The sequence below is a fragment of the Hemitrygon akajei genome, chromosome 30 (genome assembly GCF_048418815.1).
Source record: "Hemitrygon akajei chromosome 30, sHemAka1.3, whole genome shotgun sequence".
NCBI lineage: Eukaryota > Metazoa > Chordata > Chondrichthyes > Myliobatiformes > Dasyatidae > Hemitrygon > Hemitrygon akajei.
In genome coordinates this window covers 8,894,293-8,908,397 of record NC_133153.1, presented here as the reverse complement: position 1 = coordinate 8,908,397, position 14,105 = coordinate 8,894,293, and the positions used below count along the sequence as shown (strand labels likewise).

General features: G+C 44.8%; 1 protein-coding gene across 7 annotated transcripts in view; it reads right to left on the bottom strand.

Moving 5' to 3' along the window:
- Window positions 1-2,482: 2,482 nt before the first annotated feature.
- The window catches only part of LOC140718791 (cortexin domain-containing 1 protein), a 70,536-nt gene continuing 58,913 nt past the window's right edge, over window positions 2,483-14,105 (bottom strand). For 3 of the 7 annotated variants that reach the window (XM_073032954.1, XM_073032951.1, XM_073032955.1), the window contains exon 2: window positions 2,483-3,519. In XM_073032954.1, coding sequence (XP_072889055.1) covers window positions 3,286-3,477 — 192 coding nt within the window. In that variant the 5' untranslated portion in view covers window positions 3,478-3,519 and the 3' untranslated portion in view covers window positions 2,483-3,285. Of the gene's footprint in view, window positions 3,520-5,383; window positions 8,718-10,253; window positions 10,424-13,281; window positions 13,494-14,105 lie in introns of those variants that run through there. The other 4 variants (XM_073032953.1, XM_073032952.1, XR_012096791.1 and 1 more) reach the window with 4 other exon arrangements.

The window sequence follows — 14,105 nt, the reverse complement described above, 5'->3', positions numbered from 1 at the left end:
AGACCCCACTTGGAGTACTATGCTCAGTTCCGGTCACCTCACTATAGGAAGGATGTGGAAACTATAGAAAGGGTGCAGATGAGATTTACAAGCATGTTGCCTGGATTGGGGAGCATGCCTTATGAGAATAGGTTGAGTGAACTCGGCCTTTTCTCCTTAGAGCGACGGAGGATGAGAGGTGACCTGATAGAGGTGTATAAGATGATGGGAGGCATTGATCATGTGGATAGCCCAGAGACTTTTTCCCAGGGCTAAAATGGTTGCCACAAGAATACACAGGTTTAAGGTGCTTGGAAGTAGGTACAGAGGAGATGTCAGGGGTAAGTTTTTTACGCAGAGAGTGGTGAGTGCGTGGAATGGGCTGCTGGCGATAGTGGTGGAGGCAGATATGATAGGGTCTTTTAAGAGACTCCTGGATAGGTACAAGGAGCTTAGAAAAATATGGGGTTATGGGTAACCCTAGGTAATTTCTAAGGTAAGGACATGTTTGGCACAGCATTGTGGGCTGAAGGGCCTGTATTGTACTGTAGGTTTTCTATGTTTCTAAGAAGTCTAGGTATGACCTATGGAAGGCCTTTATAAGAGCAATAGAACATTTCTGATTGAAGTTAGAGACGGAATTAGAAGTGGCAAAACCTAACATCATGAATGGCCGTGATCTTTCACTCTCAGATGAGCTAAACACCTTTTATGCGCGTTTCAAATGGAGAATAAAATTACACTTGTGCAAATCCCTGCACCATCTGGTGATCCTGCCTTGGAGGCTGACATCAGAACATCTTTCATGAGATGAACCCTCATAAGGCATCTGGTCCTGATGGTGCACCTGGTAGGGGTCTGAAAACTTGTGCCAACCAGCTGGGGGAAGTGTTGAAGGACAACTTCAATCTCTCACTGCTGCAGTCAGAGGCCCCCACTTGCTTCAAAAGGGTGACAGTCACACCAGTGCCCAAGAAGACCAAGGTGAGATGCCTCAATGATTATCAACCACTGGTACTCACACCTACTGTGATTAAATGCTTTGAGATGTTGCTCATGGCCAGAATCAACTCCTGCCTAAGCAAGGACGTGGACCCACTGCCATTTGCCTCTCTCCACATTCGGTCTACAGTGGATACAATCTCAATGGCTGTTCACTTGGCCTTGAATCACCTGGACAATAACAATACTTACATCAGGCTACTGTTTATTGACACAGCTCAGCATTCAACACCATCACAACCTCAGTACAGATCAACAAGATCCAAAACCTGGGCCCCTGTACCTCCCTCTGGAACTGGATCCTTGACTTCCTCACTGGGAGATCACAGTCAGTGCGGAAGTAACATCTCCTCCTCGCTGACGATCGACACTGGTGCATCTCAAGGATGCATGCTTAGCACACCGCTCTACTCTCTTTACAGCCACAACTGTGTGGCTGGGCACATCTCAGACCCACAACAACATATTTCATGACATATGCCAATGATTTTAAACCTGATTCTGGAGGACTGGAGAGTGACTAATGTACTACCATTTATTTAAAAAGAGTAGCACAAATAAACATCAGTTCTGAAGGACAGGATCTACCAACGTCTGGGGAGCCAGTGTCTGATTTGGGACGGTCAGCATGACTTCCAAAAGGGTAGACAAGGCTTTGGGACAGTCAACATGGCAACCAAGAGGGTGGATAAGGATAGGGTAGTGGATGTTGTCCATATGGACTCTAGCAAGACCTTCAAAGGGGCTGGTCTCCACTGGCTACAGGGAGAGACAGCGCTTTGTATTTATAATTGGCTCACTGGGAGGAAGCAGAAGGTGATAGTCAAACTTGCTGAGCACTTCCAGCATTTCCCCTTTTCATTTCAGATTTCCGGTATCTGTTGAAATTTGCTTTGGAACTAGAATTTATGTTTTGTGATAAAATAATTTTCACTCGGACGGTACAACCACACAAAAATCTCCACTCTGAAGCATAAGAAGGAATGCATTTTTAAGTTACAGTTAAAATACTGTTTCTTTTGTGTCAGGAAAGTTTATGGTCAAACAGATGACAGCAACACTTCGATGTTTGAACAGAAAGAGTTTCAGGCAGAACTTGGACGGCTGACAGTACTCAAAGCGGACATTCTCTTTCATTGTTCATAATTAGATGAAAATGTTTCAAAGCAAGATGTTGTTGAGTCATTGAGAGACCGTTTTGTGCTTTCATGACCACAGGGGCACTTAGACACAGTGGCACAACAACCATCATGTTCACTGTGACAACTCAAGTGCACAATACCCTGCACTGCAGTAAAATATACACAGCAGGTAAAACCAGGTGAATAGTGTTTATGCATGTAGCCTTTTGGAAAGAACTGCTGCAAACTCTGAGATTCACAAGCCATTCTAAATACAAACCATAACAGGGAAGAACTAACCGAGCCCAGTGAAGCCACTGGAAATGTGGGAAAATACCCTCAGAATGCACAAATTGCTACCATTTAACAATGGACTCACGTTGAAAGTTTTAAAATTGCCTTTATTATGCTTGTTAAATACTGGCATTGGTATTGGAGTTAGGATGGCAAAGTGGCTCACGATACACGGCTGTTTGCTCTTTCACACAAAATGGATGTTCAGTATAACAATGTGATGTAGTCCAGGGTCAATGATCTGATTAGCCAAGTGGGTTATAATGGAGGGAGTTGCTCAATCATTCATCTGCTGAGACTTACAGTCAGAAACAGGAAGCAAATCTTCTTAAGAAAATTAGCAAGTGAGGCTGTAATGAGAGCAAGGTTACAAGTCGAGAAGCACCAATGATTGTAAACATTTTTCATTAACAAGTCTGATTCTCATCACACTCCCTCACCTTACCAGAATTAAGGTAGGCACATTTGCTACAAAGCATTCTAAACTGATATCTTCACTAGATATTGCTTATAGAAAGTACTAGGAATCTTGACCATAGAATTTAGCAGGCATAGGCCAAGACTTCATTATATGTTATTTTTATATTTGATTGCAGATAATTGACTTGTGTTTATCCTATGCTACCCTAAGACAACAGACGAAGTGCGCCGGATATATGGTTCTATTGATTCAGTGCATCGCACAATATCAACACAAAGGTCATTTGAGACAATCACAACATTTCAGTGAGGCACTTATTCACATGCAATTTTCAGTAAACACTTCCACAGAATTCTAATATTCAGCTTGGTAAATGGTTCAGTTCTCTCCCACAGACCCAGAAGCACAGGATTCCGTCCTGGCTGCACGTGGAGGAATCCGGGGATCTCCTCTGCCCTGGCATTGTCATCAGTCATCGAGGTGCTGTTCTTCCCACGTGGATGTAGGGATGGCACTGTACGGGTCCATGATCACCTTAGCACATCGGACAATCATCACGATTAGGAAGAGGCACAGGAAGACAAAGCAGGCCAATGTCAATCCTTTGTCCACGTCGACATAAACTGGTTCAGGGGTCGCATTCTCCATTGCTTTGGACATCTTTCATCAGGCTGGCTTGTCACTGCTCCCATCCTGAAATTCCTTCAAATGAAAAGGAATGTTAATTTTAATTCAGGATTATATAAAGAAAAGTAACTATATTTTTATAATGTCTACTTATACGACCATAAGAGATTGGAGCTGAATTAGGCCATTTGGTCCATTGAGCTTCCTCCACCATTTCATCATGGCTGATCCATTTTCAATCCCCTTTTCCTGCCTCCTACTTTCACACTCTGACTAATCAAAAATCTATCAACCTCTGCTTTAAATGTACCCAATGACCTGGCCTCCACAACTGCCTGTGGAAACGAATTCCACAGACTCACCACACTCTGGCTAAAGAAATTCATTCTCATCTCTATTCCTTCTGTTCTGAGACTGTGTCCTCTGATCCTAGACTCACTCATTATAGAAAACATCCTCTCCACATCCACTCTATCTAGGTCAATCAATATTTGATAGGTTTCAATGAAATATCCCCTCGTTCTTCTAAATTCCAGCGAGTACAGGCTCAGAACCATCAAACGCTCTTCATACAATGATCCTTTCATCCCCAGAATCATTGTTGTAAACCTTCTCTGAACCCTCTCCAATGTCAGCACATCCTTTCTTAGACAAGGAGCCCAAAACTGCTCAAAATACTCCATGTGAGGCCTCACCAGGGGCTTATAAAGCCTCATCATTACATCCTTGCGTTTATATTCTGGTCCTCCCTGAATGAATGCTAACATTGCATTTACCCTCCTCACCATTAACTCAACTTGCAAGTTAAGCTTTAGGGAATCCTGCATGAGGACTCTCAATCCCCTTGCACCTTGGATTTTTAAATTTTCTGTCAGTTTAGAAAATGGTCTATGCTTTTATTCCTTCCCCAAAGTGCATGATCATACACTTCCCAACACTGTATTCCATTTGCCATTTCTTTGCCCATTCTCCTAATCTGTCTAAATCCTCCTACAGGCTCCCTACTTCCTCAATACTACCTGTCCCTCCACCTTTTTTATATCTTCTGCAAATTTGACCATCATCCAAATCATTGACATATAACATAAAAAGAAACAGTCTCAACACCAACCCCCGCAGAACATCACTAGTCACTGTCAACCAACCAGAGAAAGCTTCCTTTATTCCCACTCTCTGCGTTCTACCAATCAGCCAATTCTCCATCCATGCTGGTATCTTTCCTGTAATATCATGGGCTCTTATCATGTGGCACCTTGTCAAATGTCTTCTGAAAATCCAAATACATAATAACATCCACCAATCCTCCTGTTTTTTTCTTCAAAGAATTCCAATCCATCTGTCAGACAAAATTCTCCCTTAAGGAAACAATGCTGACTTTGGCCTACTTTATCATGTGCATCCAAGTACCCCACGATCTCACCCTTGACAATCAACTCCAGCATCTTCCCAACCACTGCGGTCAGGCTAACTGGCCTAAAATTTCCTTTGTTCTGCATCCATCCCTTCTTGAAGAGTGGAGTGACATTTGCAATTTTTCAGTCCTCCAGAACCATTCCGGAATCTGGTGATTCTTGAAATGTCATTACTAATGCCTCTTCAATCTCTTAAACAAAACTTACAGGGAAATGCATAATTTGCAATGAGGATGTGCTGGGCACCAAATGTCATGTTTCTGGTACCCACTTGCCCACAACTTACTAACCCTGGAATGTGGGAGGGAACAGAGCACCCAGAGGAAACCCACACAGTCAGAGGGAGAACGTACGGATTTCTTACGGACAGCAATGGGAATTGAACCCTGGTCACTGCCGTTGTAATAACACCACACTAACCACTGCAGTACTATGCCTCCCAGAAGATGAATGTCCAGATCCCTGGCCAAGAAACTGGAGGAAAAGGCACAATGCTGGAGGTGCATGTGGATGGCCATGGAAGGCCTTTTGGCTCACCATGTTCATGCTCACCCACACAAATCCTTCTACCAGCACTTGGCCTGAAGCCTTCTATGTCCCAGCCATTCAAGTGTAGTGAGGGGACCTCCTCCTTCACCTGATCAGGCAGCACATTTCACATTCCAATAACCCCAGGGGTGATAACAACCCTCTTCAGATCCTCTCTAAACTTTCTAACCTTTTCCTTTACTCTAAATCTCTGCCCTCAGGTGTTTAGTTTCTGACTCTCCTCCGAGCCATGCCCTTCATAATTTTGCATATTTAATAAGGGCTCCCCTTCAACCTCTTCCACTCCAAGGAAGACAAACCTGGCCAATCCAACTCAGTGGAGTAAAGCATTTCACCCGAGGCAGCACCCTCCAGTGCATCCCGTTGATGGACCCAGGGTAAGAGTAGGGACGGTGGGAACTGTGGCCAGTGGCTGGTGTATTGTCTAGGGCACGCTGGAAGTCCACCCATGGAGGAGAACACTTACCAGTAAGGCCCGTGCATCCACTCTTGCTCCACATGGTTGCTCAGAAAGAACATTTGAAACATATTCACACGTGCTTCTCACCTTCGGAGTGGTATCTGCTCAGTCCTGAGAAGTCAGATACTCTGTGCATTCCCTATCCTTCCAGGTTCCTGAGATGCCACCCTTTGCCTTAACTTGAGACTTAGTTCCCGCTGCTCAATCCCATGTTATACTTGGTTCTAGAAATGATATTCTTGTAGCCAGGATGTGAAGGTAAACACTGATGGAGAAGCCTTTTAAGAATCAAGTGCATCATTTATGTTAAATCCATACGCAATACAAAAATAACGATGACAAGACCCGTAAAAATAGGAAAAATAGTTGTAGAACATGGAACAGTATTGCACAGGAACAGGCCGTTCAGCCCATCATGTCTGTTCTGACCAATCTACCTGATCCCATACATCTGTACTTGGTCAATATCCCTCTAGTCCCTGCTTGTTCACCTGCTCTCATACCTGCTTCCAGCACCTCCCTTGCAACCTGCTCCAGGCCCCTATTCACTTTCTTTGTGAAGAACTTGCCTTGCAAATTTCCCTTAAGCCTCCCCACTCTCACCTTCAGCCTGTGCCCTACAGTGTTCGACATTTTCACCCAGGGAAAAATTCAGAATCACCTACTCTTGCCGAGTCAGAATCTGGTTTAATGTCACTGTCAAATGTTGTGAAATTTGTTAACTTCACAGCAGCAGTACAATGCAATAGATGATAATAGAGAAAATAAATGTGAATTACAGAAAGTATATATATAAATAGTTAAATTAAATAAGTAGTACAAAAATTTTAAAAATTATGAAGTAGTGATGTTGTGATTGTGGGTTCAATGTCCATTTAGGAATCGGATGGCAGAGGGGAAGAAGCTGTTCCTGAATCGCTGAGTGTGTGCCTTCAGGCTTCTGTACCTCCTCCCTGAGGGTAGCAATGAGAAGAGGGTGGGTCAGAATCAGAACCAGGACGTGAAACTTGTTAACTTAGCAGCAGCAGTTCAATGCAATACATAACATAGCAGAGAGAAAAAATAATAATAATAAATAAAATAAAATATAATTATCAATAAACAAGTAAATCAATTGTGTATATTGAATAGATTAAAAAATGTGCAAAAACAGAAATACTGTATATTTTAAAAAGTGAGGTAGTGTCCAAAGCTTCAAAGTCCATTCAGGAATCGAATGGCAGAGGGGAAGAAACTTCCTGAATCACTGAGTGTGTGCCTTCAGGCTTCTGTACCTCCTACCTGATGGTAACAGTGAGAAAGCAGTGGGTGATGGTGGTCATATCATAATTTTATATACTGCTGCCAGGCTTCCCCTAGCCTCCAACACTGCAGGGATGGGAGCCCTGATATGATAAACGTCTATCAAGATTGATTTCCACCATTCTGGTCGTTCCGTGCTAAAATAAGAATAGAGTTATTGACTAATCATGTAATTAATCTCTCCATGTAAGTCTGCAACAGATCCAGGCACAGCGGGACTGTTTCCCCACTGGCCCAGTGTTCTTCCTAATCACGTCTCGTGTCCCTCATGTCACGCCTCACATTCTTCTTTGATCGTACAATAATCATTATTTTCTAAACAGAAATCTAATTTGTTTTTTGAATGAATTAACACCAGCTGCTTCCACCGTCTCCCCTGGGGGCTGTTTCTATAGAGGAATCACGCTGTCATTGAAAATGTTTCCTGATTCGGGTTTGAATTTATCCTCTGCAGCCGTGTGATGGGAGCCCGGTCCCAGCCCATTCTCGGAGTCAACGTTACCAGGAGCTTACAGTTATCCTTTCATCACAACCCCACTTTCCTGCGAGAACAAGTCCAGTTCTCAAAATCTACTTCATCCTTCCCTCTCATTCAGTCTTTCTCTCTGTATCCGTTCAGAGTCAGAATCAGGTTTAATATCACCGGCATCTGTTGGCTTTCCCACAGCAGCACATTGCGATACACAATAATAGAGAAAAATATGAATGACACTAAGTATATAAATATATTAGATAGTTAAATAAACAGTGCAAAATTAGGAAATAAAAAATAGTGTTCATGGGTTCGATGTCCATTCAGAAATCAGATGGCAGAGGGAAAGAAGCTGTTCCTGAATTGTTGAGTGTGTGTCTTCAGGCTCCTGGTGCAATCTGCTTTTCAAAAAACAGGGACCAGTTCTCCAGGGGCAGTGATATTAATATTCATCAATTATCTCACCCACTGATTTGCTTTACTTTTCCCTCGTTTGTAAATAAGGATGTAATCTCTTTTATTCTGAATGCAAATGATTTCCCATTTCATCCTGAATTCTCCCTCAGTGTTGAATATTCTTCTTGCGCACAGGCTTGAGATTGAAGACAACTTGTTTCCAGGTCCGTGAATGTTGAATGATGAGCCAAAGTGGGAACTGTAGATTTGTGCACAGTTGGCGCAGGAGCTGTCAGGGTGGGAGGTGATGTGATCAGCTTCTGAGGCGACGTGTGCCCTCTGCTGCTTACACAAGGTTTTGTGTGTCCCCAGTGCACAGTTTCGAGATTGTAAATGACATCCTGAGTGCCCCTTCTCTGCTTTGAGTGGTCAAGGACCAGCTCTTGAGAATCTCAGATTAAAATATCCCTTCAAGGTTTTCATTCTCTTGGCACGAGCCCTCGCCTGCAGTAGTGTACAGGAGTAGACCAGCGTTCCATACCTATGCGCACAGGGTATCTGTAACGGATCTCTATTACATGATACCGCTGTCTGGTCGAAGCCTGCTGCCTTCAGCGAAGGAAGCTCTGTTTACTTGTTTATGCATCAGCAACGAGAAATGAACCTCCAGCCATGACGCCCTTCAGGATGTTGCTGGCCTTGAGGCAGTTGGAAGGAAACAGAGAAATACATGTGGTAAAATTCCAATTCTGATCGTATGGAAGTGCTGCTGGTCCGACCTCTGGCTCACCCACTATTCTGGAATGTGAACCAGGGGTCTGGGTGTGTGGCCAGAGCCGAGCGGGTGGGTGGTGGAGAGTTCGGAATATAGCAAAGCTGGGATCTAGATGCGATTGGAAGAAGGTTGGGGTCTGTAACACAACAGGTCCGGAACATGGGTGGGTTTACAGCTGGACTAGGTTCTGGAGAGTTTGTATATTTCCCACTCCCTTTAAACTCACCAGGCTCATTGGAAAATTATACTACTGTGTAAAAAGTGAAAAAAAAAAGAAATTGAAGTGTGTTTGGTTTTTAGTAGGAGTAATGGTCTGGAAAATCTGCTCGCTAGCACTACCAAAGTCCCCAGTGTGCTGGGTTACTGGAGCTTCACTGTATATGGAATGAGCCAGAATGTCTCTGAGGGCAAGCTACATCACCGAGTTCTGGAGGAAGGTCACAGGAAGGGGAATGTGGTGAGACAAGAAGAGGAAGGAGAACACGAGACATTTGAGATATGTGGGGTAATATTGGCCAACTATGAACAAAGGTTCACGTGAAAGAAGAGTGAAAGAGTAATTTTAGTCAAACCACATCAGACTTTTTCAAGGAACACACACAAAATGCTGGTGGAACACAGCAGGCCAGGCAGCATCTATAAGGAGAAGCACTGTCGACGTTTCGGGCCGAGACCCTTCGTCAGGACTAACTGAAAGGAAAGATGGTAAGATAGTAAGATAGCTCTTACTATCTTTCCTTTCAGTTAGTCCTGACGAAGGGTCTCGGCCCGAAACATCGACAGTGCTTCTCCCTATAGTTGCTGCCTGGCCTGCTGCGTTCCACCAGCATTTTGTGTGTGTTGTTTGAATTTCCAGCATCTGCAGATTTCCTCGTGTAGACTTTTTCAAGGCTCTGTGCAGACCTGGGGAATGGCTGCCGAGCATGCAGCCAGGGTGAGGATACAAACACATAGGTAGAATTTTCAGAACATTTTAGATCAGGAGATGCCAGGTCACCTTATATGTAGTGTGACAAAGGAACCAATGCTGTGAGTGTGGGATGGTCACCAGGAGGGAGACGGACCTGCAGATATGTCATTCCCATGGACCCCAGGAATAAGCAGAGAGAGATGTCAACAGCAATTGGACTTCACTGCAGCCAAATCACATGGATGTGCAGGCAGGTTCAGCGAGATCTCAGCTGATCACACACTGCAAAGGGCAGGAGATCTTGCCTGGTTTCAGAGTGGCCCATCACGATGGCCCAGTGCTGTCATTTTCTCAGAGCAGTGCACCTTGCTGAAGAGGTCCAGGGCCCTGTGGAATGTCAATAAACGGGACACGAGAGGGAACAGACTCACTGGGGTGCTGAGCTCATAGCAGACGGAGGCAGAAGCAGCGAGGGGGAATGGGATCTATTGCACCCTGGAGGAGGGTGATGAAGACACAACATTTAAGCCCACCTTTTTGGTTGAAGAGGGAACTACAAACATCTGTATTGATACCGCAGCGAGTGAGCTTGTTGCAAACCAGGTCACGCCTCTGAAACAACGCCACCTCTCCCTGCCATTTTGGTTGCGAACATTTGAAAGGGAGGGAGCCTCCAGATTATGGGGAAGGTGAACTGTTCGGTCTGTGGGAGAAAAAGATGTGTCTAGTTAGCCTTCACAGTTAAGGGTCTCACAGCTGAAGGGAGATATTCAGAGCGAGGGACTGTGGCACGGCCTGGGGTAGTGAGGGGCCTCACACTGACCCCACCTGAGCAGACTGCTGGTCAGATGGGCTTGGGAAGCAATAAGGAGTCTGAAATCCCCCCATAATACCTGCCTGATGTTACTGAGCGTGAATTCTTCAGAAAATGGTGCTTGGCCGACTGTGCTCCACCTGGAATGGTGAGAGAAGGACCACAAGGGTACGAGTGTCTCCCTCCATTCAAGTGAGCGTGGTGTCTGAGGTGGAGGCAGCAATGGAGCTGGAGTCTGATAGAAATGAAAGTGAAGCCAAACACTGGAATTGCAGAGCTTCCTAAGAGGGGATAAGCCAGTTATCTGCATCCATAGTTTGCTGAGAGAAAGCAAAGATGTTCGCAGGCAGCAAATGGGAACCAACTCTCTCAAGATATGGGCTGCAGAAAAAGCAGAGGATAGGAACAAATAGACTAACAGGAGACTGTTCAACATCTCCCCCATTCCAGCACAAAGGTCAGCCCAACCTCACTATTTGACAAGGCAGGCATCAAGAGCCAAACTCTCAGCTAACATTCACTCTTTCACAGAAGCCTACAGGTGATTGGCTTTTATACTCAACTGTTAATGCTCAAACGACAAAGACATGTTTTTCTTTTGTTTAAACAACTTTCCTTTCAACATCTCCGTTCAATACATGAGGGCCGCCACCTTTTACCCCACAATTCCCCCTTTTGCCTCCGGCACTCTTGCTCATAACAGGGGGAATGTGCGTTGAGGAGACATCGCTCAATAAAGGCAGACACCCTTGATCAAATTCACCACCATCTGTGCACCAGGACATCTTTAGCCAACTAAGGCAATAGTTTTTGAAGTTCAAGGCCTTGATCCCAGTACAAAGCTAATGAGCTATGGAGCAGCAGTGATTGCTGCTCAGCTACAGAACGTTCTTGTGAAAATTGCACTACCAAACAGCGAGACACGTCTCCACAAGCTCGTCCAGATCCACTGCAATGACCCACATCAGTGACCTCTCCCAGGCCAACATCACCAACACTGAGAACTTATTTATCCATAATTGGCTCTGTGAGGCAACCCTCACCATTTACAAGATTGACATCAGACTCCCAAAGAGCTGTGTTCTATGACAGGAAGTGATTACACGAAAAAGACTCATAGGTGTTCTTAAGATACCCTTAGAAAAGTGTAGCATCCCCTTTGAATCCTGGCAATCCCTAGCCCATGACTCACTGCTCAGAGTGGAGAGGAAGCATTGGGAATGGTTTTGAGAAACTCGAATCCACGTTTGAGGACCATACAGAGGTCCAGTATAAATTGGCAAATTGGTTTCTTACTGTCACCTGTACTGAGGTACAGCGAGAAGCTTTATTTTGCATGTTATCCACGCAGACCATTTCATGACATCAGTACATCGAGGCAGCACACGCAAAAGCAATAACAGAATGCAAGATATGGTTACAGAGAAAGTGCAGTCCACACAGACAATAAACTTCTAGGTCATGACAAGGTGGACTGCGAGGGCAAGAATCCATTTCATCGTACAAGAAGTCTGTTTGGAAGTTGTATAACAACGGGGTAGAAACTGTCCTTGACCCCAGGGGTACATTCTTTCTGGCTTTTCTACCTTCTGCCCCAGTGGGTGGGAGAAGAAAAGGGAAATGGTAAAATGGTAGAGGGAATGCACCAACACTCAACTACCAAGCTGCCTACAATATTAGGCGAAGGGGGGTTCCTCCTCATTTCAGGAGGGTTTGTGATTTCCTCATTAGCCTCATCAGCCACCTCAGAACCACAGAACCGCTGGCAGTGATTTATCCTCCATCTTGACGTGCCACCTGAGATGAAAGGATCAGCAATGGAGTGATGGCATGAGGTATTACAGTGAGGAGGATCAGCAATGGAGTGATGGCATGAGGTATTACAGTGAGGAGGATCAGCAATGGAGTGATGGCATGAGGTATTACAGTGAGGAGGATCAGCAATGGATCAGCAATGGAGTGATGGCATGAGGTATTACAGTGAGGAGGATCAGCAATGGAGTGATGGCATGAGGTATTACAGTGAGGAGGATCAGCAATGGAGTGATGGCATGAGGTATTACAGTGAGGAGGATCAGCAATGGAGTGATGGCATGAGGTATTACAGTGAGGAGGATCAGCAATGGAGTGATGGCATGAGGTATTACAGTGAGGAGGATCAGCAATGGATCAGCAATGGAGTGATGGCATGAGGTATTACAGTGAGGAGGATCAGCAATGGATCAGCAATGGAGTGATGGCATGAGGTATTACAGTGAGGAGGATCAGCAATGGATCAGCAATGGAGTGATGGCATGAGGTATTACAGTGAGGAGGATCAGCAATGGATCAGAGTGATGGCATGAGGTATTACAGTGAGGAGGATCAGCAATGGATCAGAGTGATGGCATGAGGTACTACAGTGAGGAGGCATCAGGTGAGCCAACCCAAATGGGAAGCTGTGATACCTTATTGATCTGTCTTTCTATCTTTAAAAAGCGGTGGACATTGCAATTACTCCTGAGAATTCGCCAACAGAGGTTCCTAAACAGCGAGTCTTGTCGTCAGCTTAGTCACGGAGACTGTCAGTGACTTCAAATAATGTATAGTTACAGTCTGGAGTCTGAACTCGCTGCCGGAACGCCTGTGAAGTTAAAGATCTGCTTTCCACAGGAAGCAGTAGCAGAAATATTATTTCAAATCACATTACGGCAAAGACACGCTTAACCATTTTCTTCTAACAGTTTTTCATCTATTGTGTTACAAACCTTCTTCCGAGTTCTAATTTCACTGATCAGTCAAGAAAGTAGCTGGCGGCCATGCTGGGTGCCGGAGCCCATTGCCGAGGTGGGTGCTTCAGTTCAGCGCCACAGGGTTTGGTCATGAGTCCCGAGTCCCAGGTAAAATGACAGGCTGCAGTGCCAGCACGTTCCCTGTTGTGTCAGTTCGTCCATTCGAAGAGGGCCAAGGTTTATATTCACTGGGCAAGGAGCCAAAATGAATCAATCATCACTGCTTCAGTAATGCTTTTTACTTCCAAACAGAAAGTTCAAAGACAAGAGTGTTCACGCACCGTCCTGGAGATAACTTCATAATTACATTTACCGGCAGCACTGAATATCTTGGGAAAGCGCTTTTGAAATACTATTCATGAATTCTTTATTGTACTTTCTATTGTTATCTGAAATCTATTCACTTCCTGAGATCCAGCTCTGTGGAAATAGGCATGCTGATCGTATCTTAGAGACTGTGGACAGCAGTACACAAGGTAATGGATCAAAATTTACATCTCCCTCTAAGCTGATTGCTGCCGATTTGATTTCATCCATGAAGTTAAAATAATTTCAGTCCAACAAAGGATTTATCTGATTTTCACTGAAAACAATGTGTGTAATCTGGCGGAGGAACTCAGCTGTGTCTGTGTGGGAGGGGAGAGAGGAACTTCGGCCCGAAACCCTGCGCCAGGACTAACCGGAGATGGACGGTGCGCAGGAAATGGTGAGTGCGCCCAGCAGATCGGGTAGTGTCATTGGAGAAGAGGAGCAGAGCTAGTATTTCAGAACCAGGAAAAATTAGGGGTTTAGAGCAGGGA